This window comes from Symphalangus syndactylus, chromosome 9 (assembly GCF_028878055.3).
Source record: "Symphalangus syndactylus isolate Jambi chromosome 9, NHGRI_mSymSyn1-v2.1_pri, whole genome shotgun sequence".
NCBI lineage: Eukaryota > Metazoa > Chordata > Mammalia > Primates > Hylobatidae > Symphalangus > Symphalangus syndactylus.
The window spans coordinates 30,732,391-30,759,394 of record NC_072431.2 but is presented as its reverse complement, the minus strand read 5'-3'; the positions used below and the strand labels follow the sequence as shown (position 1 = coordinate 30,759,394).

General features: G+C 53.6%; 3 protein-coding genes across 11 annotated transcripts; 2 read left to right on the top strand and 1 right to left on the bottom strand.

Moving 5' to 3' along the window:
• Positions 1–2,270: 2,270 nt before the first annotated feature.
• EFS (embryonal Fyn-associated substrate) lies at positions 2,271–11,970 on the bottom strand. Of its 4 annotated transcripts, none has more exons than XM_055291788.2 (6): positions 10,552–11,970; positions 6,016–6,156; positions 5,798–5,914; positions 5,192–5,569; positions 4,739–4,828; positions 2,271–3,525 (listed from the first exon to the last, which is right to left on the bottom strand). In XM_055291788.2, exons 1-6 carry the CDS (start codon positions 10,567–10,569, stop codon positions 3,091–3,093), a joined length of 1,179 nt encoding a protein of 392 aa, XP_055147763.1. In that variant the 5' UTR covers positions 10,570–11,970; the 3' UTR covers positions 2,271–3,090. The 4 variants fall into 4 exon arrangements, with proteins under 4 accessions (XP_055147763.1, XP_055147759.1, XP_055147761.1 ...); XM_055291784.2 differs by adding an exon at positions 6,430–6,708 and having other exon boundaries at positions 5,192–5,914; positions 10,552–11,832; XM_055291786.2 differs by having other exon boundaries at positions 5,192–5,914; positions 10,552–11,833.
• A 6,047-nt stretch (positions 11,971–18,017) lies between these two features.
• Positions 18,018–21,982, top strand: IL25 (interleukin 25). Its single transcript, XM_055294430.2, has 3 exons — positions 18,018–18,530; positions 18,731–18,951; positions 21,200–21,982. Exons 1-3 carry the CDS (start codon positions 18,522–18,524, stop codon positions 21,453–21,455), a joined length of 486 nt encoding a protein of 161 aa, XP_055150405.1. The 5' UTR covers positions 18,018–18,521; the 3' UTR covers positions 21,456–21,982.
• A 334-nt stretch (positions 21,983–22,316) lies between these two features.
• CMTM5 (CKLF like MARVEL transmembrane domain containing 5) lies at positions 22,317–25,350 on the top strand. Of its 6 annotated transcripts, XM_055294425.1 has the most exons (7): positions 22,317–22,386; positions 22,770–22,956; positions 23,928–24,080; positions 24,248–24,448; positions 24,610–24,702; positions 24,878–24,962; positions 25,052–25,350. In XM_055294425.1, the coding sequence occupies exons 2-7, from the start codon at positions 22,831–22,833 to the stop codon at positions 25,063–25,065; spliced, it is 672 nt and encodes a 223-aa protein (XP_055150400.1). In that variant the 5' UTR covers positions 22,317–22,386; positions 22,770–22,830; the 3' UTR covers positions 25,066–25,350. The 6 variants fall into 6 exon arrangements, with proteins under 6 accessions (XP_055150400.1, XP_055150404.1, XP_055150399.1 ...); XM_055294424.2 differs by lacking the exon at positions 22,317–22,386 and having other exon boundaries at positions 22,446–22,956; XM_055294426.2 differs by lacking the exons at positions 22,317–22,386; positions 24,248–24,448 and having other exon boundaries at positions 22,475–22,956.
• Positions 25,351–27,004: the final 1,654 nt, after the last annotated feature.

Sequence of the window (27,004 nt, the reverse complement as noted above, 5' to 3'; positions counted from 1 at the left end):
CTCCATCTCTACCCCTATTAGTCAAGCTACCTGTTGCAAAGACCACTTTAGTCCCCTAATTCCTAACTGGTGTTCTGCATCCGCTTCGTTTACACCTCCTTGCCACCCATATGTCATTTATAGTCAGATAGAATGATCTTTTCAAAATACAGATCTGATCATGTATCTTTGCTGCTAACCAGCCTTCAGTGGTGTCTCCTCACTGTCAAGGTGAATATTAAAAATCTAGATACCTCATACATGGTTCTATATGCCTGGTCACATGCTGTCTGTAGTTCCGCCTCACTTCTTTCCCCAAACTCTCTGCATTCCAGCCACAGACCTTCTTCTTGTTTTCCCAGTGCCACGAGGCCTTTGAACAAGCTGGTTCCTGCACCTAAAAAGCTTCTTAGTCACATTTTTCTCATCCTTCAGCTCTCAGCTCAAACATCTTTGCTACACAGGAGTCTTCCCTAACCTCTATTATTGCTACTCAAAGTGTGGTTCATGGACCAGCAGCATACCTGGGAGCTTGTTAGAAATGCAGAATCCAAGCCTCACCCAGACCCTTAAATCATAATCTGTATTTTAACCAGATCTCCAGGCATAGGTATTATACATTAAAGGTAGAGACACACATGTCTAAGAGATTTGTTACCTGATAGGTACTTTATCCTGTAATCCTAGGTAAGGGCTAGAAAGCAGTGTTCTATCATTGTAAGCTGGGAAATTGTTCCCCTTCTCTCCACTGAACCACACCTTTAACTTGTCTCTGTTCAGAAATTTTCCACACATGGGAAACTCTTTTCTTCAGACAGGGTCTCACTCACTGTCTTACCCAGGCTGGAGTGCAGTGGCTTGATCATAGCTCACTGTGGTCTCCACCTCCCCAGCTCAAGCAATCCTCCTACCTCAGGCTCCTGAATAGCTGGGACTACATGCATGTGCCACCACACTTGGCTAATTTTTTGATGTTTTGTTGAGACAGGGTCTCACTGTGTGGCCCAGGCTGGCCTCATACTCCTGAGTTCAAGCCGTACTCTGGCCTCAGCTTCCCAAAGTGCTGGGATTACAGGTGCGAGTCACTGCATCCCTCCGAAACATTTCTTTGCTAATGCATCAAGCAGCCTCCTACCACTTCCCCTCTCTCAACTCATTTCAGCATCTCTTCAGGTTTTACTATGGTGCTGAATAGCCAATATTCCTTGGGGATTTATTGTCTGCATCCTTGTGTCTGTCCCGGAATAACAATCACTTAATTTATACCTTGTGGGGCTGTTCACATGCATTTTCTTGTTAGGTCCTCATAATAACCCAGTAAGACCATTATGATCATGCTAATATTGAAGATAAAACCAGGACTTCAGAGGGACTGGCATGATTTACCCATGGATACACAAGTACATGGCAGAGCAGAGACTTGAATTGAAACCTCTAACTCCAGGCTAATCTCTTGAAATTCTGTTTGGAAGATGATGGACGATGGACTTCAACACATAGGGGTGAATTTTGTTAGCCCCAGAATCTGACAGTGCATTTTTCTTTGAGAGTGAGATGAGAAAGGAACCTAAAGGGGAGGAGGCAAATGTGCAGGGGTGCCAACAGACTATGATTATGCCCCCAATCCAGTCATCATGCCATGGTAGTATCTTGGGAAAGCAGAACTGAAGCAATTGATTTGTAGCTTGGATGTTTTCCCTTGTGGTAAATGGCTAGCGTGATCTATCTAAGCCATAGTCTCATCAATTTCACCAAAGTCCTGAAGACTGACCTTTCAACACATTGCATTCATCTGCCACCGCGGATCCTCCAGAAAATGGTTTGTCCAGAAGGATGATGAGCAGGTCATACTGAGATGATCTACCTGGAAGCTGAGTGAAAGGGCCTATACCCTCTTGGTGTCAGCTAAGGAAGAGGGTGCCTAGACTGGCCAGCAGCAGTCTCCAGTTGGCCAGAGCTATCCTGTGGTGCAAAGCTGAGGCTGGGCCTTTAGTTGGGGTGGCCTCTCCAGGATGGCATATTTCAAGGCCCTTATGTGGTCAGCTTCTCTCCACATTGACACCTCTCTAATGACATCATATGACAATGAAGTCTTGGAGGAAGGCCCTCAGGTCAGTCATCGGCATCTGCCTTCTGGGAACACTAGTCCTCAGACTCTCCTCCTCTGGGTTTCATTTCAGATCTCACCTCCCAACCACCCTGTCTAAAGTCTCCTTCACTGGCCTCTCCCCTCATCTACTTAGTTTCTTCACATCATCCTGCCGACTTCCATCACCAGCAAATGTCAAATCTATGGCAGGTTTATGTTTTTATTTATGTATTTTAACTGACTTATTTGTGTATCCCACTAGAACAATACATTCACAATACACTTGCAGAACTGTGCCTGGCGCATCATGGGAGCAGAGAACTTGTCCAGTGAATAGTTGCTGAAGAAAGGAGTAAAATCTCCCCCAAACCCCTAAAGGCATCCTTTTCATAGTGTGTGTCCCATAGGTATGGCTGCTGAGCACCAGGGCTGCTCACCATGCTCCCAAGAAGCAGAGTCAGGGAGGCAGACAGCAGGGTTTATTGAGGTGCACACCCATGTCTGAGCCCCAGCTCTCTCTGCCTTCTGTGGGGAGAAGCCCTCTGGTCTTTCTGAGAACCTTCAAACTCTGGACAGTTTATGTCTTGCCCGCACTCTCAGCTAACAGTGCAGCACTGATCTTCTAGAGCCAAGAAACAGGAAAAGAGAGAAGCTCTATGTGGCCCCAGGTTTCTGCCACCTGACTTTTCATGGCCAGCCTTCCGAGGTGGGTGGCAGTGCAGTGACTTCCACCCCAGGCCGAGGAGAGAAGGGTCCAGTTCCTCACTGCCCCAGAGCCTAGTACCTGCTCCTGACAAAGCAGGGAATAATATTAAATATAAATAATTTATACAAAATGGCTTGTACAAAAAGTAGGTTGGGGGAGAAGACACCTCTGTGAGAGGTTGAGATGAGCAGAAAGGGCAGGAAAGGGGAAAGATACCCCCATTTCTCCTAGTCCCTTAACAAAGCCCTCCAGCCACCCAAGGCCTAAAGGGGGGCTTTGGCAGGCAGGGGAGGAGCAGAGCTGTGCCAAAGGACCTTCAGGGAGCCAGGCTAGTGAGCAGGGTAGTGAATCGCAGGGCCTGCCCTGCCAGTTCTGTTACACACTGCACCATCTCTTGGATGGCAGGGCTAGATGGGTAGCCCAGGGCAGCTCCCTTGACAGCCAGCACAGTGGCTCGCAATGCCTGGCCCAGTGCTGTACCTGCAGCCCTGACCTGTGCTCTCAGAGGGGCAGAGGCTGCCAGCCGGCCCAGGGTGTCCCCAACAAATACCAGGCGATGAGCAGCCACCACCACCCTCTTGCTGTGGGGCACGAAAAGGCGCGGGGGCTGATTAGCCTGGGTACTGGACATCAGGGCTGCCACAGCTGCCTGCAGGGCTGAGTAGTGGCTCTGGCATTGCCCAGCGTAGAAGTGCAGGAGCTGTAGATCTCCGGTGGACAGAACCAGTGGCTCCCCTGGGGGCAGGGCCTCCTGAAGGGCAAGAGGAGTGGTCAGAGAGAACATTCTCATCAGTGCCATTTCCTCCCTCACTTCTTTTCTCCTTCCTCCCTTTCTTCCCAAAGGCAATCCTTTTAGCTCTTATCTCTACCCACTGGAAAATTTAGATTCTACAGAGAGCAGCAGTGAAGTGCCCACACTTGATATCGGATAGATCTGGATTCAAACAACCTCAAACTTGATTTCAGACAAGGCTTTGAACTTGGTTTCCTTAACTCTAAAACAGGGAGTCTAGGACTGCACTGTCCAATACAAACATAATGTGAACCACATGTGAAATTTTAGATGTGTTAGTAGCCACATTAAAAGTGGTAAAAAAAAAAAAAACCCTAATATATTTTATCTAACTCCAAATATAAAAATGTTATAATTTCAACATATAATCAACATGAAAATTATCGAGACTTTTCCCATACTGAGTCTGCAAAATCCAGGGTCCATTTCATATTTGCAGCATATTTCAATTTGAACTAGCCATATCTTGAGTGCTCAATAGCCATATGTAGCTCGTGGCTACTGTACTAGATAGTGCAGTTCTGGTATGTACCTCATGAGGCTGCAGTGAAGATCAATTGAGATAATACAGAGAAAGGGCTTAGCACAGTGCATTTCACACTGTGAGCACCAGATGCGTATTAACTGTGGCTATGATTAATACTAACACATGCAGTGTGCCTAGCACAGGGTCTGGCACTTGGTAAATACCTGATAAATGGTAGCTATTGTGTTGCGACCATTCTACGCAGGGTTGAGGAAACCACCTCACTTTCTGAGGCCTGGAGAGATTAACTGATGGCTTCAAAGCTCCTGGCCTCTCAGTAGTGGAGCTGGGATTAGAAGCCAGGTCTCTTAGGAGCCCAGGAATTCACAGTTGGAAGGAGGCTCCGAAGTCCCCAGGCCCAGCTCTGACCCCACAACTCAGAAACTTTCTGCCCTCCTGGCTGCTTGATTTTCTGACTCCTCTCCAACACATTCTTTCCCCTCTTTCTGAATTCCTAACATCCTCTTCCAAGGTCCAGTTCCTTCCTGTAGATTTCTAACTTGCCTCCGCTCTGTCCCTGGTTCCTGTGAACTCTTACTCCATCCTAACCTATTTCCTTCCACGGTTGATGGCCCAGTTCTTCTCCCAAGTCCCCGTTCCTCCCTCCCCGGCCCCCTTCTCTAGCACCATTCCCGCCAGGGTCACCTGCGGCGCCGGCATCCCCCTCTCGGGCAGTTCAGGATCCCCTGTGCAGGCCTGATCCGGGGGCCTAGATCCCTGAGCTTTGTCCATGCCCTGCAGGAGGGGATCAGGTCTCAGTGCCGGGGTGGGGAAGCAGGACCGGGTGGCCTCTGTGGACTTTCTCTCCCTTCCCGGACCCCCTTCCTTCCCAAGGACACTCCTGTTATCAGAGGTTGTAGTCCCTTGACTCCAGAGAGCTCTGGTGGCCCCAGGCTGGGTCTAGGAGGAACAGTGTGGCACTGGTACAAGTGTTGTGGCCAAGTACTGGGGTCCCAGGCTGCAGGGTAGAGGGCCAGGGGAGAGGGAAGGGGGACAGAAGGGAGGCAGGGAGGCTCTGCCTCTGTGCCCCAGGTCTCCACACTCCTCCCCTTGGTCCCCCTGGGGTCCCTCCTGGTGGGGCTGCCAAGGGGCGCTCACCTTCAGGTGGACATAGTCATACTCCTCAGCCATAGGAATGCCCTCGTACTCATTGTGGTGTCCTGCTGGGTCATCCTCCCTCTCCCTGCCCTCTGGATCCCCCTCGACCTTGGGGCCTCCATAGCCAGGCAGGCGGGGTGGGGGTGGGGGCAGAGGCCGGTCCTGGATGCTGCCCTTCCGGCCTGGGGCAGGAGAGGGCACTGGGGAGGGGCTGGGGGCCTCAGGGACAGGTAGGGCAGGCAGAGGGCGGCGGGACAGGCTCTCAGCTGAGGGGAGCCGGGGCCTGTGTGGGGGTGGGGGGCTTCTGGCCAGAAGCTGGGCCAGGGTGTCCTGGTCTTGGGAGGCCAAGGCTCCAGGGGGCTCTGGAGAAGGGGGAGCCTCTGGCCCCAGCAGAGGCACATCGTAGATCCCCTCATCAGTGCCCCCGCCCTCCCCATCTGCCAGCAGTTCCTCCGGTGCTTCATACAAATTGAGTAAGGCTGATGCTCGTTTCAGGTTGGAGGGGGCAGCATAGATGGGGGGCCCCGGCTCCCGGCCTCCTTCCCACTCCAGATCCGGTTCCAGCTCTGCAGGTGGCTTTGGGGTCAGGGGCACATCATAGGGAGCATTATCCTCTCCAGGGGTCTGCGGGGCAACCCGGGTCAGAGGGTGGGAAAAGGAGGCAGGGCAGTCATAGGGGCTACTGGAGGGCACCCGGAGGGCGGTGGGGGGCACATCGTAGACCTGTGAAGAGGAGTGGTCAGTCATCTGTCAGCTCAGCAATGAACCCTCCCTTGGGACCATTTGTCTCCCACCCAACATACACAGGGACCTCTAGCCCTCACCTCCAAGACATCTCTGGGAGCAGCCAGCTGGGTCCCACTAGCTCTGGGGATCTTGTAGATGGGGTCAGGAGAGGGTGGGCAAGGTCCAGCTGGAGGTCCTGAGGTTGGACAGGGCCGAGCTGGGGGTGGCACCACATACACCTGAGGGATCAAATAGATGGGGGGTCAGGAGGAACGGAGGGGGCAGTGATCAGACAATGTCTGAGTGTGAGGAGCTTAGAGACCTTCTAACTCTCCCTGTACCGAGAGGCCCACAGCTCAGAAAGGTTGGTAGACAGGTTTCGTCCAGCGCAGAGCAGTGAAGAGCTGTGGCCTCAGGGCTCTTCCTGCCCACCTGCTGCAGGCCCTGGGTGGGGCTAGTCGGGGAGGAATGGGGGTCTTCTGGCTTGGGGTTGGGGAGGCTCCCACTCTCACCTCCTGGTCCTCATTGCTGTGATGTGGGGCTGGATATGGTGAGCCAGGCTGGGCTGGGGATGCAGGAGAGAGGCTGGGTTTGGGTGCTGGGCCAGCAGGCAAGAGCTTCACCCTGTTGGCGGGCACAATGCCCTGCTGGCCGTGTAGGGAGCAGAGGCACCAGCCGTCCAGTCCACCAGCGCCCTCTCTCTGCAGGACCCGTAGGACATCCCCTCGGCGGAAGGACAGCTCCTGGGGGGACTCAGCGGTGTTGTCATACAGTGCCCGGGCCAGCTGGGCCTGGTGGGGGAGGTGGGAGTGGGGAGAAGGGTCTTCAGACCCCTTTCAGGTCATGTCACCCCTGCTGAAAACCCTTTGGAGCTCCGCATTTCCCTCAAGCTAAAAACCTGAACTCTGGATGCAGCTTTCTGCCTGGGCCCTAGCTTCTCTCCAGCTTCACCACTTGCATTCTCCCTCTTCCTTTCATTTCCTTCAACTAGACCAACTCTCCTCAGAGAGGCCGATTCTTTACTCTTCTCCCCGCCCCATTCTCTGTTTGTCTCCACCTATTGTTTCCGTCCTCATACTTCATACTATTTGTCTATTTGCTTTTTTTGTATCAATTTCTTCCCTTATACTGTGAACCCTATGAACATAGGAACTGCTATATTTCTAGTCCTTGCAATAAGGCCTGACCTGGAATTGGTCATTACACATGTTGAATGAATTTCTTCCAAAACATATGAAGCCCTGCTACAGTCTCTCATAGAATCTCCTTTACCTTCTCTCTGTTCCCAAGTCATTATCCCTCACTAGTAAAAGGTTAGATTAAGCAGCCGCAGAGACCTCTCATTCTGAGAGACTGGGAGAGGCCTAGTCCAGACAGTGTGCCCAGGCATAATAAGAAAGAAAACAGAAACAAAGCAATTGTTTTGCTCTCAGTCTTAGCAAATAAGGATCTACCAGAAGAGGCTGAGGTTACCATGGAGAAAAGTGTGTATTCTTGTGTGTGTGTCACCACGGCCTGGGATCCTACCAGCAGGCATCATCATTTAGCAATGGGCCCTTCCATTGCAGGACAGAGTGTGTCTTTGTGTGTAGGTGAAGGGGGTTGGCAGGCCAACCAAAAGGAAACATGTATCATCCTGTTTCCAGTCCTGTCTGGTGGGGGCTTAGAAGCTTTTTCCATCAAGGGCCACAGGCTCAGGTAATAAGTCACAGGTACCAAGTGCAAACAACATTTCCAGACTGTGCAAATCTTTGCATTAATCAACTCATCTCATTTAATTCTCACAACAACCTCACGAGGGAGGAACCTTCATTACCCCATTTTGGAAAGAAAACTGGAAGAGGGAGGTTAGTACTTTGTCTGATGCCATATCGCTGGCTCAGCTGGTGGAGCATAATCTGAAACCTACGCTGCTTGATCCCAGAGCCTGTGCTCTCAATCACTTGCGCTACTGCTTCTCCACAATTACAAATGTAGGAATCTACTTAAAAGAAAGAGTAGTAACAGTGGCTGAGAGGGTCCCTAACTCAAAAGCAAGTCAAGCGCATAGGAAAGCCTTCTTATACCCAATTTCCCTTTGCTATAACCCTTCGCAGTGCTCTTGCTCCATGATGTCTTTTGGTAGAATCAAGCTAAAACCACTCAAAACATACAATTATATTCAGCTTCAGTTTTGACTGCTAAATGATGATGCTTGCTGGTAGGATCCCAGGCAGTGGTGACTTACATGTAGTGTTGGAGAGCAGCTAGTTAGGCATTACTAGCCAGGTAGCCAGATGGACTGACCGATTCAGCAAAAACAATCTCAAGTTAAAGATCTCAGGCAGGCTGCCACCAGATTCTAGGGAGAAGGATGCCTTGCTAGAGTCAGCAGGAGTGCATGTTCCTCTTGGCTGATGTTTCCCTCTGGTGGTGAGGTTGTCTGGCCCCTCATGGCTGGGTGATTTTAACAACAAATTGACCCCTCTTCTTGCCTGATTCCCAATTCATCAAACGAGTTTCTGATTATATTTTGGTTTCTAAAGGATATTGTTCCACACAAAGAAACGTGCTAACCAGATGACACAAATTCCCGGTTAGTGCTGCACTTTTCTTTTTAGTTGTAAATTATAAATCAGTCTTTTGGATCTAGAGGCAGACCTGGGGTTGAGTCTTGGCTGTGTCTCTTTCTTTTAAAATTTTATTTAAAGTATTTCTTTAGAGACCAGCTCTTGATCTGTGGTCCAGACTGGAGTGCAGTGGCACAATCATAACTCACTGTAACCTCGAATGCCTGGGTTCAGCCTCCTAAATAGCTGGGATTACCGTTGCGACCCACTGCTTGGCGGTCTGTCCTTTTCTAGCCAGGTTCCTTTGGGCAGATTGTTTAACCTTTCTGAGTCTCAATTTCCTCCTTTGTAGAATTCCATATGCGCATATCCATTTTCAGATAATAACGATACTACCTTCACAAGGTAGTTGTGAGAGCTGCATGAGATAATGCATAAACTATGATAAAGCGTAGCACAGGGCCAGGTGCAGTAAATGCTCAATAAATAATAGCTGTTATTAGAATCCTGTGAGTTTGATTAGCATAAATGTCCCTGACCCCAAAAAGAAAAATCTACCTTCTTGGGACTACAAAGCTGACCAGGTGGCTTCTGAACTAGTATCTCTATGCCAGAGTACTCCCAGAGGTACTCTATCTCCAGAGGGCCTCTTTCCCCACTCTGAGCTAGGGTTTCCTGGCCATCGTTACAGATTGAGGAACTAAAAGGAATTTGGGGCCAGGTGCGGTGGCTCATGCCTGTAATCTCAGCACTTTAGAAGGCTGAGGCGGATGGATTGTTTGAGCCCAGGAGTTTGAGACCAGCCTGGGCAACATGGCAAAACCCCGCCTCTACAAAAAATACAAAAGGCCGATGTGGTGGTGCGTGCTTGTAGTCCCAGCTACTCAAGAGGCTGAGGTAGGTGGATCACCTGAGCCCAGGAGGTCGAGGCTGCAGTGAGCCGTGATTGTGCCACTGCACTCCAGCCTGGGTGACAGGGTGAGACCTTGTCTCAAAAAAAAAAAAAAAAAAAAAAAAATGGAGTTTGGTCTGAGAAAGAACCAAACTTGAACCTGTCCTCAAAGGGCATGGGAGGACACTGGGTGGCTCTGTGCTTCTCTTTCCAGTCTCTCTCCAAGAGTCCCCACTGAGAAGGGAACAGAAAGCAGGTGACAGCCTCGCTTCCCTGGGAATCTTAGGCAGGACCTAGAAGAGGGTGGAAGGGGAACAAAGCTGCCTGGATTCAGACTGCATAGACTGTAGAACAGAAAGCAGAGGTGGGGCTGTAGAGCGCTCCTCCCGGTGTTAGGACTGAGTTCTGTCCAATGGAGCTAAGCCTCTGGGCCCTGCCGTTACGGGACAGAGTTGTTGATGGACTGATTGATGATGGGTGTGACCACTCCTGCTTTATCCCCCAGCGGCCTAGCTGACTGGTGAGGGAATGGCCAGCCTAATGTGGGTGGCAGAGAGCCTCTGTGCTCTCTGGGAGGCCTCCTCCCACTGTCCCATCATGCCAGCTGTCTCCTCCCTTTGTCCCGATCCCTGGAAAGTGGCCTGAGGCTGGCTGACATCACCTCCCCTCCTCCCTCTCTCTGTCTTCTCTTTCTCCTTGCCTGATCTCCCTCCTTTGCTCTATCTCCCTCTTTTCTCTATCCCTCGTCTTGAGATGGGCCTTCTTGGGTCCTTCAGCCTCTAGTTTTCCGTTTTCCGTGAGCCACTAGGTCCTTTCAGTCCCCTCCAAACCTTTTACCTGCCTCCCAATCACAAGCCCCTGCCAACCACCAGTGGCCATCTGTTCCCGCCCAAAAGGAGCAGATAGGACTCGGGCTACGCTTGCCCCCTCCCCTCCATTCAGGCACAGCCTCTAGGAAGAAAAAGGAGAATGGGGAGGGGGCGGGGAAGAGGGGCGAGCCCGGAGCCAAGAGGAGCAGGGGATGAGGAGTGAGAGGGAGAAGGGAAACAAAAGTGAGAGGAGGGGGACACAGCCTCCTGGAGAAGAAAGGGACGAAGGAGAGAGACAAAGAGAGGGCAGAAATAAAGTGACGGGAGCGCAGGGCAGGCCGTGGAGGTCTCTCCCCGGCAGCCTCCACTCCCTGGTGGACTCACCGACGTGGCAATGGCCATGGCTTTGGCCTCCCGCGCAGCCTGCCTCAGGCCAGGCTCGGTTTTGCTGACTTCAGCGGTGGCTGCCCCGCACCATGGTCCGCGGCCTCTAGCCCCCAGCTGTGGCGCCTGAGTCGTGGCCTCCGCCAAGGTTGGAGGAGGAGAAAGAAAACCCACAAAACTTCCCAAATGAGAGGCAGGCTAGCCAGGCAGGAGGAGGAGCGGGGCGGGCCGGGGCGTCGCTGCGGGACGGCATCCAAGGGCGCGCGCTGCGTGCTGTCCCCGCGGCCTCCCGGGCGCCACCGGCTCGGCCAGGCCCCGGGAGCTGCGCGCCCTAGGCCGCGGGGGCGCCCCGGGCTCGCAGGAGCCGAAAATTCCCTTCCGGGAGCGGGGCGGGTGAGCAGGCGGGCGCTGGGCTGCGCTCGACGCCTCTCCAGGCCGCTCAGGAGAGCCTCGAGGGCTGGGAGAAGCCGCCGGGGCGGTTGGGCTGGACGAGCGAGTTTAGGGGCCAACCCTCTCCACCCGCCGGCCGCGCTGCAGAGCGGTGCTCCCAGGGCTGGGGTCTGCGGCGACCCCGCTGGGAGGGAGGGAGAGCGAGAACTGAGACGCTTGTCCCAAGTTGCCTGGAGCCAAAGGCCCCCGAGAGCGTGGCCGTGGGGCTGGGTCGCTGGAGTGGCCGCTTCTGCCCAGACACTCGCACCCCCGGCGGCGCGGCGGTTTTCACGCGCGCACTCACTCAGCGCGCCCGGGGATCTGAGGTCGCCGCCACGGCGCCTCGCCCCGGGCAGCAGCAACCAGCACGCAGGCACCCCTGGAACAGGCAGGACGGCCTTCCCGACGCGCGGCCTGCGCCCAGGCGGCGGAGGGGCCCAGCCCCCTTCCAGTCCTCGGCTCCAGGGCGCAGGGCCACGAGCTCCCGCTCCCACCCTCGGCCCCTGGCACCCGGCGCCGGCTTCGCCGCCCCCTCTCACACGCACCCTTGGCAGGGCCCCGCGGGGCGCCCCAGAGCTTGGGGGCAGCTCCCAGGTGTCTCTGGGAAGGGAAAGAAAGGCCACAAAGCAAAAGAAGGAGCAAAGAGAAGGCGAAGGAGGAGCAGGGGCCCGGGTCCTGTGGACTCGCCTGGGCTGGGGGTGGGGACACTGAGAGGGCTGCGAAGGCTCCGGGGGTCGCGCGTGGCCCGCAGGTTCACCCCTGGCCCGCGGCTGCCCTTCCCTCCCCTTCCTGGGCTCCTGGCCCCTCTCAGTGCTGTTCCTTTCTCCTCCCCTCAGGCCCTCTCCTCTCCCGCGCGGGGCTCAGTCCTGGGGATTAAGAGAAAGGAGGGAGGGGAAAGGGGAGGGGAAGGCAAGGGGCGGAGGAGAAAGAGGGACGATCCTTCCGAAGGCGGGTGTTGAGTTTCAGCTCAGGACCCTCGGGTCCAACTGCCTGTGGTACCCCCCACACCCCCCACCCCCGTCCCGCGCTGGCCCTGCCCCAGTCCCTAGCGCCTTCCTCCTCCGGACTCCGCTGCAGGCCTCGCTCGCGGTGGTCCGGTCGGCTTTCTCCGGGAGCTTTCCTCTCCCCGCCACGCCCCCGTCTCCCCGGCCGTCCCCGCGCCTCTCGGCCTCCCTTTCATTAGCCCCACATCTGTCTTTCCCATGGGAGGGAGCGCGCGCCTTCCGCCCAGCGGGGCCCTTAGCAGAGCCTCTCCAATCCTCGGCGCCTCTCCTACACAGGGTTCGCTGGGCCGTTCTTGCGGGGCACGGGTGGGGGGAGTCTGGCGCTGGACATGGATTCTGGCCCTGGTGACAGAACATGAAGCAGGGCGTCTGGCCCCAGAGCTGCAGGCGGGCAGGTTGTGCGGCCTCTTACACTCCTCTGCCAGTTTGGGCCTGTCGCCTCCTCAGCCTGGCTCACTCTTGCTGCTATGAGGAGAGCACTGGGGACCGCTGGCACAAAAGTTGCTAGAACTCTTCCAGAGGAGCTGGGATCTAGCCCCGCCAGGAGTTTCCACTGAAAGGACGGTGCTCCTAGCCCCCTACAGCTCCTCTGCCCTGGGATAACTCTTTAGTGTGTGCTGCTTCCCTGGACCTTCCCTCTGGGACACACACATCAGGGCCTCTCAGGCTTGAGTGAAGCCTGCCTTCTTCCATTTTTGAGGTTCCTGGTATTTAAAAAGCAAGATGACAAGCAGGATTGAAAGCTGTGGTATATTTTAGATGTTTACATTGAACAAATTAACGCTTCAAACACATACAACAGAGAATGACTCTGTGCATGACCTTATTTGGAGATAAGATCAGAAATGTAATATAAGGCCCTTGGTGAACTTGAGGCCCTGGACAGATAACCCGGCCTCAATATTCCACAGGCCCACACATCTAGGCATTTCCTAGGACAGTGTGGTCAGGACACCTGCCCCAGCTCCTTCCCCACTGTATTACCTGGGCACCTGTGAAGAAACCTTTGCTGGAAGGGTGTGGTGGGGCCTATGGAGTGGAATAGGGAGAGATTCTGGGATAGACATGGGGATGGGGATGAACTGTGTTGGCTCTAGGCTGGCTGTCCATGATGGAAGACTCCTGAATAGATTTCAGCTCCACTAGGATGGTAGAGGAACTTTTAAATTTCCAGGGAGAGCTCCTGCTTCCCAGCTCCAGTTAGGTTGGAGGTGGCCACTAGGGAAGATTTTCCAACCTCTTCCAGACCCCAGCCCCAGGGGACCTGGCTGCCAGGCACACAGATATCCAGCTGCTGGCGAGTGACTTGGTGTGATCTCTGCCCAGGAGACTGCAAATGCAAATTTGAGTCCAAGGTGGAGGTGGGCAGGAAACCCTGTCTTCAAAGATGAATGCTTTGACTGGCACGAGGGGAAATAGATGGAGGCCAGAAAAGGCTAAGCAGGAAGGAAGCTGCTAGGACCAGGCAAGGTGGTGGCTTGGGAGATGGGCAGGCAGTTTCCCTGCCCAGGGAAGGGTAGAAGAGGGACAGCAGAGGGCAGACCAGTGGGAAATAAGGCTGCTTCTGGAATATCCAGGTGTGGAGTGGAGCCAGTCAGAGTCATAAGTGAATCCTGCTTAACTAGCTGTGTGACCTTGGTCCAGTTATAGGGCATCCGAGTCTCAGGTCCTCCTCTGTGGCAGTGACTTTGGTGAGGAGTAAGCTTATGTAGATTGCCAGGCACAGTGCTCTTCTTCCATGGCTTTTCCTCTTTACCTTGGCTTCCCCTCTGACTTGTGCTTTCCAGAAATCTGAATGTGTTCATTGTTGAGGGCAGGTGAGGTTGGAAAAAACCCAGGCTTGGCAGGTAGCTGAGACCCTCGGTGGGTGGCAGCCTCAAGCAGCGGGTCTTCAAGGTTTGCCCTTGCCGTATTCAGGGAGAAGAAGGGAAGGAACCCCTCCATCTGGCTTCCTGGGTCCCAGTCTTTTCTCCCATTCTTTCCCCTTCCCTGCAGGTCCAATGAGCTGGTTTTTTCCTCACCTGACCCCAAGACTTCCTGGACCTCTCCTTGTTTCTCCTGCTACCCAAAACTTCTCGAGTGCTCACCAATTCTTCAGTTCTCCTCTCTTTGGACCCATAGCACCCAGATTGCCTGGGTTCTAATCCTGGTTCCAACACTGGCTAGTTACCTTGGCCAAGTCCTGTGACTTCCTGGAGCCTCTGGTTCCTTGTCTGTAGAGCGGGAATGTTAATTGAACTTTTAGCATTTACTTCTTATGAGGATTAAGGGAATCCCAAGAACAGTATCTGGCCCATGAGGTGCAAATTTTGGACAAAGGCAACTACTATTATTGTTATTTGGTGATGGCCCTGTGGTGGCACTAGAATGTCAAGGACATGGTACCTGCCCTTAAGAAACATATCATGTAGCCCATGCTTGAATCCAGTCAATACCTTCCCGCTGACTCTGGAATAAAATCCAAATGCTCCATGGTAGCCTGGAGGACCCTATGTGATCTGCTCCCTGCCCACCTCTTTCACCTCATCTCGTCTCCCTCTCCTCCTTATCTCTTGTTCAACATCTACACTGTCCTTTCTGTTTCTCAAATATGCCATGCTCTTTTCCACCTCTAGGACTCTGCATGTCCTGCCCCCTCTGCCTAAACTACTTCCCCCAGACGCTTTCCGTCATCAGGTCAAATCCTACATCCTCAGAAAGGCCTTTCCCGGCTTTCCAACTTAAAGTTGCCCCGCCTTCCTCTCCCCCACCCCCAGTAACTCCCTATCTCATAATGCTGTTTCATTTTCTTCATAGCACTTATTATTATCAGAAATTATCTTGTTTCCTTGTTTATCATCTGTCTCCTCCTAAAACGTAAGCTTCATGAGGCAGGGACCTTGTCTGGCTTGTCCTCCTCTGCATTTCTAGCAGTTAGAATGGTGCTTGGAACACAGTAGGTGCACAATAAATATTTGGTGAGTGGATAAGTGAACGAAGGCAGCCATGACTATAGGACAAAGCCGAGTAAGCCGAGGGGCCTCCTGGGGAAGGCTACAGCCCTGGGCTAAAGACATGGGTTTGTTGGGTTCTTGTTCTGCTAACTCTGATTCTCCATGTGTCTCCCAGCGTCTAGACTGGGTTCTCCTTGAAGGCTGTTCCTGAGCCTAGGCATTTTTGAAGCTAAACCATTATCACCTACCAATCAGAAAGTGGGAGCACTGTCCTGGGGGCCTCCATCTGTGCCAGGTGTTCAACCTTTAGTTGCTGGATCATAGGGAGGTATGGCAAGGTGGTGTCCCAAGGCTGAGGGGAGCATCTACCTACCAGCAGGAGCAGAAGTATTTCAACATTTTGATGTTCGGTGCCTTAGCTTCACGTGCAGTGAGTGCCGATGAGCTTCAATAGACCCTGCTGAGTCCTGTGGATTCAGCACTATTTCAGGAGCTGAGGTCTGGAGCAGCTAAGCTGGTTGGCACCTTTGTGACCATCCAGGTTAATGTTGCCCCCAATCCCCGCCCACTCAAACCCACCCACTTCCACAATTGAAGAGGGAGGATCAGAGAGAGGGCTCAAGATCCAGAACTGGTCATTAGCAGGGCCAAGAATTCAAGGCAACAGGTGGAGACTTGCATATCTTCCTGAGAAGGTGCAGGGAAGACATATTCTCACTTTCTGCAAGCCCCAAGAGCCTTTCCAAGCCAAGATTGGGAAGTGTATCCCACCACATCTTCCCTGCCCTTTCCTGGCAGGTGCTTCTCTCTTTCCTCAGGGCCACAGGGACAAGAATCCCAGGAAGCTCTCTTCAGCTGCCAGGTCAGGCCTAGGCGGGTGAAGACATGCTGGGAGGGAAGCTTGATGTCATGTGCCATGCAGACTTGCCTTTGTTCCCGCCTCCAGCCTTCTCCCCATTGCCACCCCCCTATCCTCACACCCCCAAGGGTTCCCTGGAAGCTGAAGTGACTCAGGGATTCCAAAACTAGTCACCTCAGGAGGAAACCCCACTGGAAAATGTTTCTCATGACAGGGAGTCACCCTAAGGAGTCCCACAAAGCTGCTACTGAGATAAGGACAGAGGGTGAGCAAGTGGGGTGGGGTGGGGGCATGTGGCTCTGAGCACAGGTTCTCAGGTCAGTCCTGGCCATCATGGGCCAGGGAAGGCTTTTCCCAACCCCTCCTGGAGGGGTTCTCTCTCTGTCTTAGAGGGACACCCCAAAGGACTCTTCTGAAGGGCAACGTTCCTGGTGACCTAGGCTGGGTCCTCCCTGCAGTGTCAGCAAGTGAAACAGGTAGCTGGGATCACTTCTGGCTCCTTTGAATACCCCCTCCTGGGCAAGGGTCAAGATAGGAGATCTGAGCCAACTCCAGTTCTACTACCTTCTTAGCCCTGAGGTTCTGATTGGTGAGAGTGAGACCCATAGGTATCCAGCTCTTCTGAAACGGCACTGCCCCCTAAGAGCCTGTTCTGGGATTGAGGTTTTCCCAGGAGCACCAGAAGCCACCTTGAGGCCATGTCTGCCAGACAAAAGGCTAGGAAAGGGAGCTAGTGCAGTGAATCTGAACAGCAGGGCTGGATGCATAAGCGGGCAGACACACCCTGTGGCCCTCAGCAGGTGCAGTTGAAACTTGTCCCAACCCAAGCCCAGGTGAGTAGGAAAGCATTCACTGTGGGGCTCCCCTTCTGTTCACAGCCAACTAGGAGTAGGCACAGTGTGGCACTTCCATGCCAGGAGGTTAGATGTGGAATTGGTCAGAGCTGGAATGGGAAACCAGCTCAGCTTCTTTCTTTGTGATCTTGGGTAAGTTACTAAATTTCCTTGGGCCTCAGTTTCCTCATCTGTAATACGGGGATAATAGTTTCCATGTCATGGTTTCATTGTCAGGATAAAATGATATGATGCATGCCCAGGGCTTAGCACCATGCCTGGCACATGTAAGTGGACAGGAGCTGAGGCCAGCAGGATATGGAAGGGAGAGGACGTCTGCGAGTACTGGGGGCAGAGGGTGAGGCAGTGAGAGTGGGGCCGTGATACTGGCCTCATCACTGTTCCTGAGTGCCCCTGCTCTCCCAGCCACCACCTGCTTCTTCTAAGTGCCCCCCATCCCACAGTTCCAGGTGCCCCAAGATTCACCAGAGCAGAGCATGTTCTCCCAATTTTCCAGGTCGCCCTCTGACCTCATCACTTCTCTCTTTTGGGGCTGCTTTGCCCTAATGCATTGGAAAGATTCCTCTCACTTTGCAGTTTAAGTTATTCTTGGTTCCCTTTGTTTATTTCCTGAGTCCTTGGTTACTAGAGGAGTATTTTCTAAGGGAAAGCACATGCAAATCAGGCCGCATCATTCTGGGGGCAGTGTCTGTGTATGGGTATGTTGGGTGGGTGTGGGGGATGAGGCAGGCCAATAGGCAAGCATGAAGAGAAGGACCTGGGGGGAAGGACACACTGGCCCACTCTCAGCACAGTGTCTCCCAAGCAGGCTGGACCCGGTTGACCTGTGTCTTTGGGGTCAAGCCCAACTCTAAGCCTTTCTGGGGCACACATACTCCCTCCTGGCTGACAGTGGCCCATGTTTCTGGGCCTGCTGAGGCTGAGTGGGCTCACTTCATGGCCTGAAAGCAGTAGCTGACCCTGTCATGGGCTTGGTCCCCAAGGCTCTGTGAATGAGAGCAGGTTGGTCCCTGGAACTGAGACCTCCTTCCTGTTGGGTCTTAGGTGAGGCTGTTTCAGTTTCCCTCCTCTTCCTTGCTTCACCTTCTCATTTGTGCAATGGGAACACTCACCCACAGCTTCTTCCATCAGACCTTGTCCATCCAGCCAACAAACAGGAAGTCAGGGCCTTCCGGCAGTCCTGTGAAGGTAGGCTTGTATCCCCGGTGGGGGGCAGTGACTGGCGAGGGCAAGGGGGAGTTAGGGAGTGGGTCATGGACAATGGGGGAGAAGTCATAGATGATGGGGGGTCAAAGAATTTTGGGGTCATCAAAAATGTGGAAGAGGTCAGAGAACAAAGGGGATGGGAGTCAAAGGCTATCTAAGGGAAAGGAAATAATCACGAAGATGGATGATCAGGGGGACACCTGGGAAGAGGGGAATGATGAAACCAGACCCTGGATGGGGGCAGCAGGGATCATGGAAACGAGGCCTCTTGAAGGGAGGCCACAAGACATTTCCTAATTTTGGCTACCAAACCAATCAGGGAAATCCCGCTAACGCCAGTTCACAAGAACACAGAAGAGCAGACTGCTATTGCTTTGACCCCACGGCCAGAAAAGTTCAAAGAGCAAAGTTTACCCAATCAGCTACCAGGCATATAATGATGGTCATCACAACTTCCATGAGTATCGCATTTTAAGCAGCCTTTGGAAATACTTTCAGAGTTTTTTTTGTTTTGTTTTTTAATCTCAAGTCACTCCCTAAAAAGATAGTGGAAATAAATTTGAATAAACAAAACAGGCTTGCTGAAAATAAAATCAGGACTCCTAACCTGCTCCAGTCAGCTTGCTTGCTTCCACGAGGCCTGTCAGTCAGTGCTCCACTTGTGACTGAGTGCGCGGTGCCCAGCATGTACCAGGTCAGTGCAGAGGGCTGCCTGAGGGCTGTGCTGAGAGGGAGAGGAGCAGAGATGCTGCTGAGGGGGGAGGGAGGCCAAGCTGCCAGGTTTGGGGCTGGGGGCCAAGTGGAGTGAGAAACTAGGATCCCAGGGGGAGGGTGCAGATGGGGGGGTGACCCAGATTAGGTGAGAACAGTTCTCTCATTAGCCTTTTCCTACAGGTGGTTGCATTCTTGGCAATGGTCATGGGAACCCACACCTACAGCCACTGGCCCAGCTGCTGCCCCAGCAAAGGCCAGGACCCCTCTGAAGAGTTGCTGAGGTGGAACACTGTGCCTGTGCCTCCCCTAGAGCCTGCTAGCCTCGACCACCACCAAGAATCCTGTAGGGCCAGTGAAGATGGACCCCTCAACAGCAGGGCCATCTCCCCCTGGAGATATGAGTGAGTCTGCTGCCCCTCCCGAATGCCTGCACATGCTCCCCTGTGTGTGCTGGTCAGGGTATGCGTGAGGGACCAGGGCAGTTCCAGCTTACTTTCCCATTTTGATCTCAGAGAGGCTGTAAAGGTTTGGGAGTTAGACAAGGTCTGCATTTGAGTCCTAGCTCTGACTCTCATTGGATGATCTTGAGTCAATTCAAGTTTTCAAAACTCAGGGTTTTTTTTCACCTGCAAAATGGTATAATGCCCCATAGGCTAATGTGCAGATCAAATGAAATATAATGTATGTAAAAGTCTGTATTTATGTTGGTTCTCTCCTTTTCTTTTAAAAAATCCCTATAATGGCCCATGCTTTTTCTGGGTAAAATATCAGGGAATAATGGCATGATACAGGCATGAAGCATCCCAATACCAAATGATACTGCCCTGGCCATGAATGGGTTAGTTATAAGCATACTAAGGGAGTGAAACCCTTAACTGTTGGGGGAACCTGGCTGGCTGGAGCTGTGGACTAGGTATCTTTGATCATGATCATGGATACTGTATTCTTTCACTCAGTGTGCCACATAAATATTATAGCTCTCTATTTGTGCCATGAAATGAAAAACATTAGGAAGTGCTGAAATATGAACGATGAAGCAAAATATTAAAAACTAGGGTCCTAGGGATTCCAGACATATGATTTCACTTCTTCCTTCTAGTTCTATCTTAGCATTGGCTTTGGGGGTGGATGGAGAAGTTCAGTGGTGGGGAGGGGGTCAGATTTAACTGAGACTGGATCTAGTGTGGACACTACAGGTCATGATGCTTTGGAGTGGTCTCAGAAGCTGGCTGGGTCCTGGGCCAAATCAGATGGCATGGGAGCTTCTTAGGGGAGGCTGGGTGCCAGAGGTTAACTCAGCTGTCTTCCAGACCCCTTGCTGGGAGTCTGTGAACCCGAGGACCACTCAGGTGACTTTCCCCAAAGTGTGTTCTGTGCAATGCTCATCCCATGAGTTGCTTCTCAGAAAAAAGTGATGCCAGGTAAACTTGGGAAAGACTGCTCTATCTCCTACCCCTTGGAGATTCATACTGTCATTGTACATTAAAGTCTGCAAGAAGTCTACAGAAAGTAAACCATTAAACTAGTGTTTCCCAAATTCATTTAAGCACCCAACCGGTGCAGGTGATTTATTAGGGAACCCACTTTGGGAAGTGATGTGCTAGCTAAACCCATTTGCCAGGGCTTGTCTGTGTGGGGAATGGTCCTACAAGCTGGGGACTGTCGCCTGCCAGACTAATGGAGTCGCAGACCTGTGGGACATCTACTTTTCAGTGTTTTTCATCTTTCTTTCTCTCTCTCTCTTTCTTTCTTGCTTGCTTGCCTGCCATGAAATCCTTTCAGAATAAGTAAATAAGTCTTCCCATGCATTCTCAAGTATGCTTATAATATAAACTTGCACAGCATCTGGAGGAATGTGCAGGAAATAGTTGAGGATAGCTTCTTCTGGGGAGTGGGACTGGTAGGGAGAGACTATTAGCTTTCACTCTTTATACTCTTTAATACTTGGATGTCAGAGTGGTTTTTACTTTTGCAATAATGCTATAATAATAATAGAAACACCGCCTAACGTCCGGCCCGGTAGCTCACGCCTGTAATCCCAGCACTTTGGGAGGTCGAGGTGGGTGGATTACCTAAGGTCAGGAGTTCAAGACCAGCCTGGCCAACCATGGCCAACATCGTGAAACCCCATCTCTACTAAAAATATGAAAATTAGCTGGGTATGGTGTCAGGCATCAGGAGAATTGCTTGAACTTAGGAGGTGGAGGTTGCAGTTGAGCCAAGATCGTGCCACTGCACTCCAGCCTGGGTACTCTGGCTCAAAAAAACAAAAACAAAACAAACAAACAAACAAATAAAAAACACCTAAAGTATAATCATTACAATAAGAAACCTCATGCTGAGACAGATAGAAGCAGTGCTAGTCAATGGAGGCTAAGGCAGGAGCCTGCTCACCCTCCCCTGCCTCCCTAAGGGTCCCAGGACCAGTTGGAAAGCACTCTGTCACCTGCTACCCTCATTTACAGTGGGGAAAAAATTAATAAAGAAGGGAGGTGACTTGTTCAAAATTACACAGCAAGTGGGTGCAGAACTGAGACAAGAGGCCAAGGCCCCAGATGGACCATTTCCTTCCTCTGGCACTCCCATGCCACCCCACCCTCTCTGTTTCTGGCCCATCTTTCCAGGGCCTGACAAGTGCCGCCCCCACAGGTTGGACAGAGACTTGAACCGGCTCCCCCAGGACCTGTACCACGCCCGTTGCCTGTGCCCACACTGCGTCAGCCTACAGACAGGCTCCCACATGGACCCCCGGGGCAACTCGGAGCTGCTCTACCACAACCAGACTGTCTTCTACCGGCGGCCATGCCATGGCAAGAAGGGCACCCACAAGGGCTACTGTCTGGAGCGCAGGCTGTACCGTGTTTCCTTGGCTTGTGTGTGTGTGCGGCCCCGTGTGATGGGCTAGCCGGACCTGCTGGAGGCTGGTCCCTTTTTGGGAAACCTGGAGCCAGGTGTACAACCACTTGCCATGAAGGGCCAGGATGCCCAGATGCTTGGCCCCTGTGAAGTGCCGTCTGGAGCAGCAGGATCCCGGGACAGGATGGGGGGCTTTGGGGAAAACCTACACTTCTGCACATTTTGAAAAGAGCAGCTGCTGCTTACCGCCGCTGGAAGCTGGTGTCCTGTCATTTTCTCCCAGGAAAGGTTTTCAAAGTTCTGCCCATTTCTGGAGGCCACCACTCCTGTCTCTTCCTCTCTTCCCATCCCCTGCTACCCTGGCCCAGCACAGGCACTTTCTAGATATTTCCCCCTTGCCGGAGAAGAAAGAGCCCCTCGTTTTATTTGTTTGTTTGTTTACTCATCACTCATTGAGCATCTACTTTGGGTGCATTCTAGTGTAGTTACCAGTCTTTTGACATGGATGATTCTGAAGAGGAAGCTGTTATCGAATGTATAGAGATTTATCCAAATAAATATCTTTATTTAAAAATGGCCTAATCTGTTTTTGGCATCCATGGTGCCTGAACATCTCGCGGTCTCCCAGCCTGTCCCTTCTCCTTTCCACCATCGGCCCTCACCTCTGTCCACCCTGCCAGCTCTCTCTGCCCTCCAGAGTTTCCGCTGCACCCTCCCGTCCTCTCCCATCTCTGTCTCCCTGGCCCATCCCGAACACCAGGGTGGGGGCTAGGCCGGGCTCCCGGCATGCTGGAGAGACAGAGGCCCATTGAGGCATTGCAGCAGGCACACAGCGCCCCCTTGTCCCCCAACAATCCGCCTTTGTCCTCCAGTCCTGGCTGCTGCAGCTTGGTCCTGGGGGTGCTGCCTGGGCTGGGCTCCAGCTCACACCCTCCCTAAAAGGAGATGGGAGAAAGGACCGGCCAAACAAGAGGGTTAAGGTTAGAGAAGGGGGACACAAATGTCTTCAGGCTTAGGTCCCTGGGGGCTCCCAGTCCTGCTCCTGTTCCTCTACTCACGTCCCAGCTCCTCCCAGTTTCTTTTCGGACCTCCTCCTCTCCCCTTCCTTCTCTATTCCAGGCTGGGTTGGGCTCTAAGCAAGGGGAGGGATTAGCGCCTCCTTCCTCTCTGCCCCGCCCCATGGGTCTCTAGGGGGCTGGTGCAGGCAGCAGCAGAGGCACTCCGGGCTGCTGGATGAGGGCCCATCTGGGCAAGGCCCCCAGCGGCTGCCTTCTCTCCCGGGGCCCTGTGGGCAAGCCTCCTGCTTCACTTTCAGGTTTCTCCAAGTGCCTTCTTTCTCCTGTCTGTTTCCCCATCCTGCCAGATTTCTGTTTCTTTTGCTGGGCTTTTGGCAGTAGGGAGCTTTGTTGGTGGGCCCCACGAAGATGCTCAGTGCTCGAGATCGCCGGGACCGGACCCCTGAGGAGGGGGTAGTTGCAGAGCTCCAGGGCTTCGCGGTGGACAAGGCCTTCCTCACCTCCCACAAGGGCATCCTGCTGGAAACCGAGCTGGTAACAGCTGCCTCCCAACCTGGTGCCTCCATCTCCCTGACCCCTGGCTCCTGGCCAGCCTTATGCCAGCCCCCAGCTCGCCCTTCAGTAGCCTCCCTCTCCAGGCCCTCTGGACACCTCTCCTGCCCCCAGCTGCCCCTTCTTCATCTCCTACTCTGCCTTCTTGCTGCCTCTCCACCCGGAGGCATTTACAGCAGGTTTCAGTTGCAGCAGGAAGGACTGCAGTTAGACAGGATGACTTTTTGGGACATTGAGGGAGCGTGAGACATGGGGATGGGACAGGGGCAATGACAGCCTCTAACATGGCCACTTCTCAGCATGTCCAAGAACTCTAACTATCAAAAACGGCAGACTTCCTGCAACTGCACTTTATCTGTGGTCTGCTGCCCAGAAACATCTCTTCTCAGGAAAGGATCTTCCCCTGGTTACTTAGCAAGACCACAGTGTAGACTTAAGGCCTCTGCATGTATGCCATCCTAGGTCATCAGAGCTAAAGCAGTTCCCAGAATCCACTGGGCAGCATCTGCCTTCTCTCTTGGCATGGAATCAAAGGCTCTGGTCCTTGTCAGAGGGCTTTTAGGCATCTGGGGGTGGGGAAAGCATTATGGGGCAGGGGGCGCCTCTTGGTCCCTGTGGAGTTGGGTCTCTGTGGGCACAACTCCGGGGGCTGGCGTTCACACTGTACCCATGAATTACTGTGGGATAGTGCTCCTGGGAGCCATATGGCTTGGCCAGACTGCTGAGGTTGCTGGGTGAGCAGAGTGGGAGGCCGGAGACTGCCCTTGACGGGCAAATGCCCCGCAATGGTGGCTCCTGACACCAGGGGATAGGCAGATGTGCCAGAGTCCTTCCTTCCCTCCAAGGATAGGTAGTAGGTGCCAGCCTAGGGGAGCTTCCAAGGAGGGGAAGGCAAAGCCCTGGCCCCTGCCTGTGTCCCCTTCCTGGCATGTTCCACATGCTCGGTCCTGCAGGCCCTGACCCTCATCATCTTCATCTGCTTCACGGCCTCCGTGTCTGCCTACATGGCCGCGGCGCTACTGGAGTTCTTCATCACACTTGCCTTCCTCTTCCTCTATGCCACCCAGTACTACCAGCGCCTCAACCGGCTTAACTGGCCCTGTCTGGTGAGGAACCCTGACCCCTAGCCCAGTTTGGGGCCCTTCCTTCTCCTCTAAATGCTGCATTTTCCTTTCCTGCCCGAGCTTCTTTGCATTTCCACACCTCAGCTGGGCTTTGTCCCATGCTATGCCCTGCATTCAAAGGTGTGCTTTGATTCACACTGATTTCACAGCTGCAGGGCCACAGGGAATCAGGAGGACCACATCCGCTAGATCTACTCTCCCACTCAGCAAAGGTCCAGCCCCAGCCCTGGCCTGGCCTGACCCCCCCAGGCTGGAGCACTCCAGCTGCTGTCCCCTGGGCTCCAGCCCCAGCGCCTGGCTTCTGGTCCTGGTTGCTCTGGTTCATCTGCTTCCACTCCCTGGGTAGCAGTGTGAGCGCTCTGTCTCCTGAACGTGCTTCATGTTGTGTGAGGGGTATCCCATGGAGGGGTTCAGAATCCCTCAGGGTCGGGCTGCTGGCTAGCCTGGAAAGCCTCAGGGCAACTCCCCCTGCCTTCTGAGGTCCTGTTAACCCTGCACCTCTGGCCCCCAGGACTTCCTGCGCTGTGTCAGTGCCATCATCATCTTCCTGGTGGTCTCCTTTGCAGCTGTGACCTCCCGGGATGGAGCTGCCATTGCTGCTTTTGTGAGTTCAGCCGTGCAGGGCTCCTCAGCCCCTCAGGAGCTCAGGCTGGTGCTTGCACACTTTCTGTGTCAGAAGCCACAGCCAGGGCTTGGGGTTCTGGCTTGCACCTCGCCCTACACCTTAACCCAATGGCCCGATAGCCTCTGTTTTGCCATCCCCACTCCCACTCCCACAGGTTTTTGGCATCATCCTGGTTTCCGTCTTTGCCTATGATGCCTTCAAGATCTACCGGACTGAGATGGCACCCGGGGCCAGCCAGGGTGAGTGCTTGTGCTCTGTGGAGAGGAGGGCCCTCCGCACCCTAGCTACCCATCCTGATGTGGGTCCCTACCTGGCTCCATCCTCACAGGGGACCAGCAGTGACTCTGGGGCTACCTGGCTCCTAGGCCCAGCCAGCCAGAGAGGACAGTGGAGCCCAGACACGTCTCCTTGGGATCCACTAGCCCCCAGCCCGCCAAACCCCACCCCAGCCCTACAGAGAAGTCTGGCCCGAGACGTCACTGGGGACTTATCCGTGGAGCCTGGTGCTCTGGGATCTGGCTCCTCATGAAGCTCTGGCCAGAGGAGGGGAACTTATCTGGGGAGGGAGGGTGGAGGGGAGGAATCTGGGCCCCTAAGTCATTCCCAAATTAAAATATTCAAATTCTACTGGTGAGTCTCTTTCTTCCCCAGAAATTAGGCAGGTCAGGAATGCCAAGGAGTATTCATGGGAATGTTGCCAGAGCAGGTCATGGTCTCTCTCTGGGACTGGGTCTGAGCAGTGAGGATGTGGGGGCTAGCCAGAAGAAGCTGAAGACATCCTCCAACACAAAACTTCTACGGTACACCTCTGTGTGCACGGCCACTTTGTGCTGTGCCTGATGGCTGGGCATCTGGAGTTCTGTGTCTGAGAAGGAACAGCCTTCCTCATGGGAGCATGCATGCACCACCACACCTGTTCCCACAGGTTAGTGGGCTGGAGGCCAGGCGCTCGCCTGGGGTGTATGCAGAGCTCCCCCTTGTGGTGTGGGGAAGACTTGGCCCACAGGACGCAGGGAGAGGGCAGCCTGAGGTATCAGAGAAGGGAGAGATTTCCCAAAATGCGAATGCTGGGAGAGCCGTTGATTACCAGCTGGTCCAATGCCCTCATTTCACATATGAGAAAACAGGCCCAGCCAGGGGAGGTGAACTCATCTGTGACAGAGCTACGGCCAGAACGCAGCTCTTCTGACACCTAAGCGAGTGTTCTCGATACTGTACTGAGCCTCCTTGTAGCTCAGAAAAGAATGGCTAACTCTTCCCTCCACTGTGGCTCCACCTTCCCAGCTTGCCAGCTCCTCAGCACACATTTCCTGAGCATCTCCCATGCACACTGTGCTGGGCACCAGGGCCTCAGAGGTGACGGGGAGCCTGCGCTTGAGCACTCACAGGCTGGGAAAGAGACAAGCTGGTCAAGGGCTCCCCATAGTGAACACTATGGGAAGGCTTGGGGGAGTTTGGAGCAGACACTGCCACAGCCCGGGAGTCAGCCCTGCTGGGCCGAGACAGACAGATGTGCAGCCAGACGTTCCTGCCCAGCCCGAGGAGCCCAGCATGGCCTGGCTCAGCAGCTCCATCCCAGCTGACGTGCTATCTCCTGTCGCTGATGTGTGTATGTTCCCGCCCTGAGATACAACCCTTCTTCTGGAGTGCTCCTTCCAGCTGCAGGCCCCAGCTCCCAAGTCCTGCCCGAACCCTGGATCTTGAACTCTGGTCACAGTGCTCTGCTTCCTTGGTGGCAGCCACTCCTCTCTCTTGGTCTTTTTCCTGCCTCCTGCTTCCTGTTCTCCTATCCTTGTGTCCTGGCTCACCATCAGGGCTGGCAGCCTCTCCTGGGCTAGAACCAACAGGATTTTGTGTTTCTCTGGTCACTGCTCACATTTCTCAGGGCTTTATGCACAGTCCATTCTCATGGTCTCAGAGGAGGGATAGAAGAGGCTCCACTTGGGGAGTCAGGGAGATGGGGTGCCAGGTGAACGGTTAAGGAGGTGGTCAGCAGAGCCTGGCTGCAAAGTCCAGTGGAGAGTGGGGATTTGCTTTGTGCAGAACAGGGTCAGGACCGGGCCTGTCCCACAAGCAGCTGTGTGATCCAGGCCAGACTCTCCCCAGTAGGAGCTTAGAGAGAGCAGAAATGTGACCACAGTGTTTCCCTGTACAGGCACCTCTGCTGTCTGTGTCTGTGTGAGAACCAACATGAAATGAGCAATGCCCAGGCTTGGTCCTCATGGCATATTGGTTTGGGCTCATTGTTGATTGGCCCCAGAGTCTCAAGATGCCCTCACGG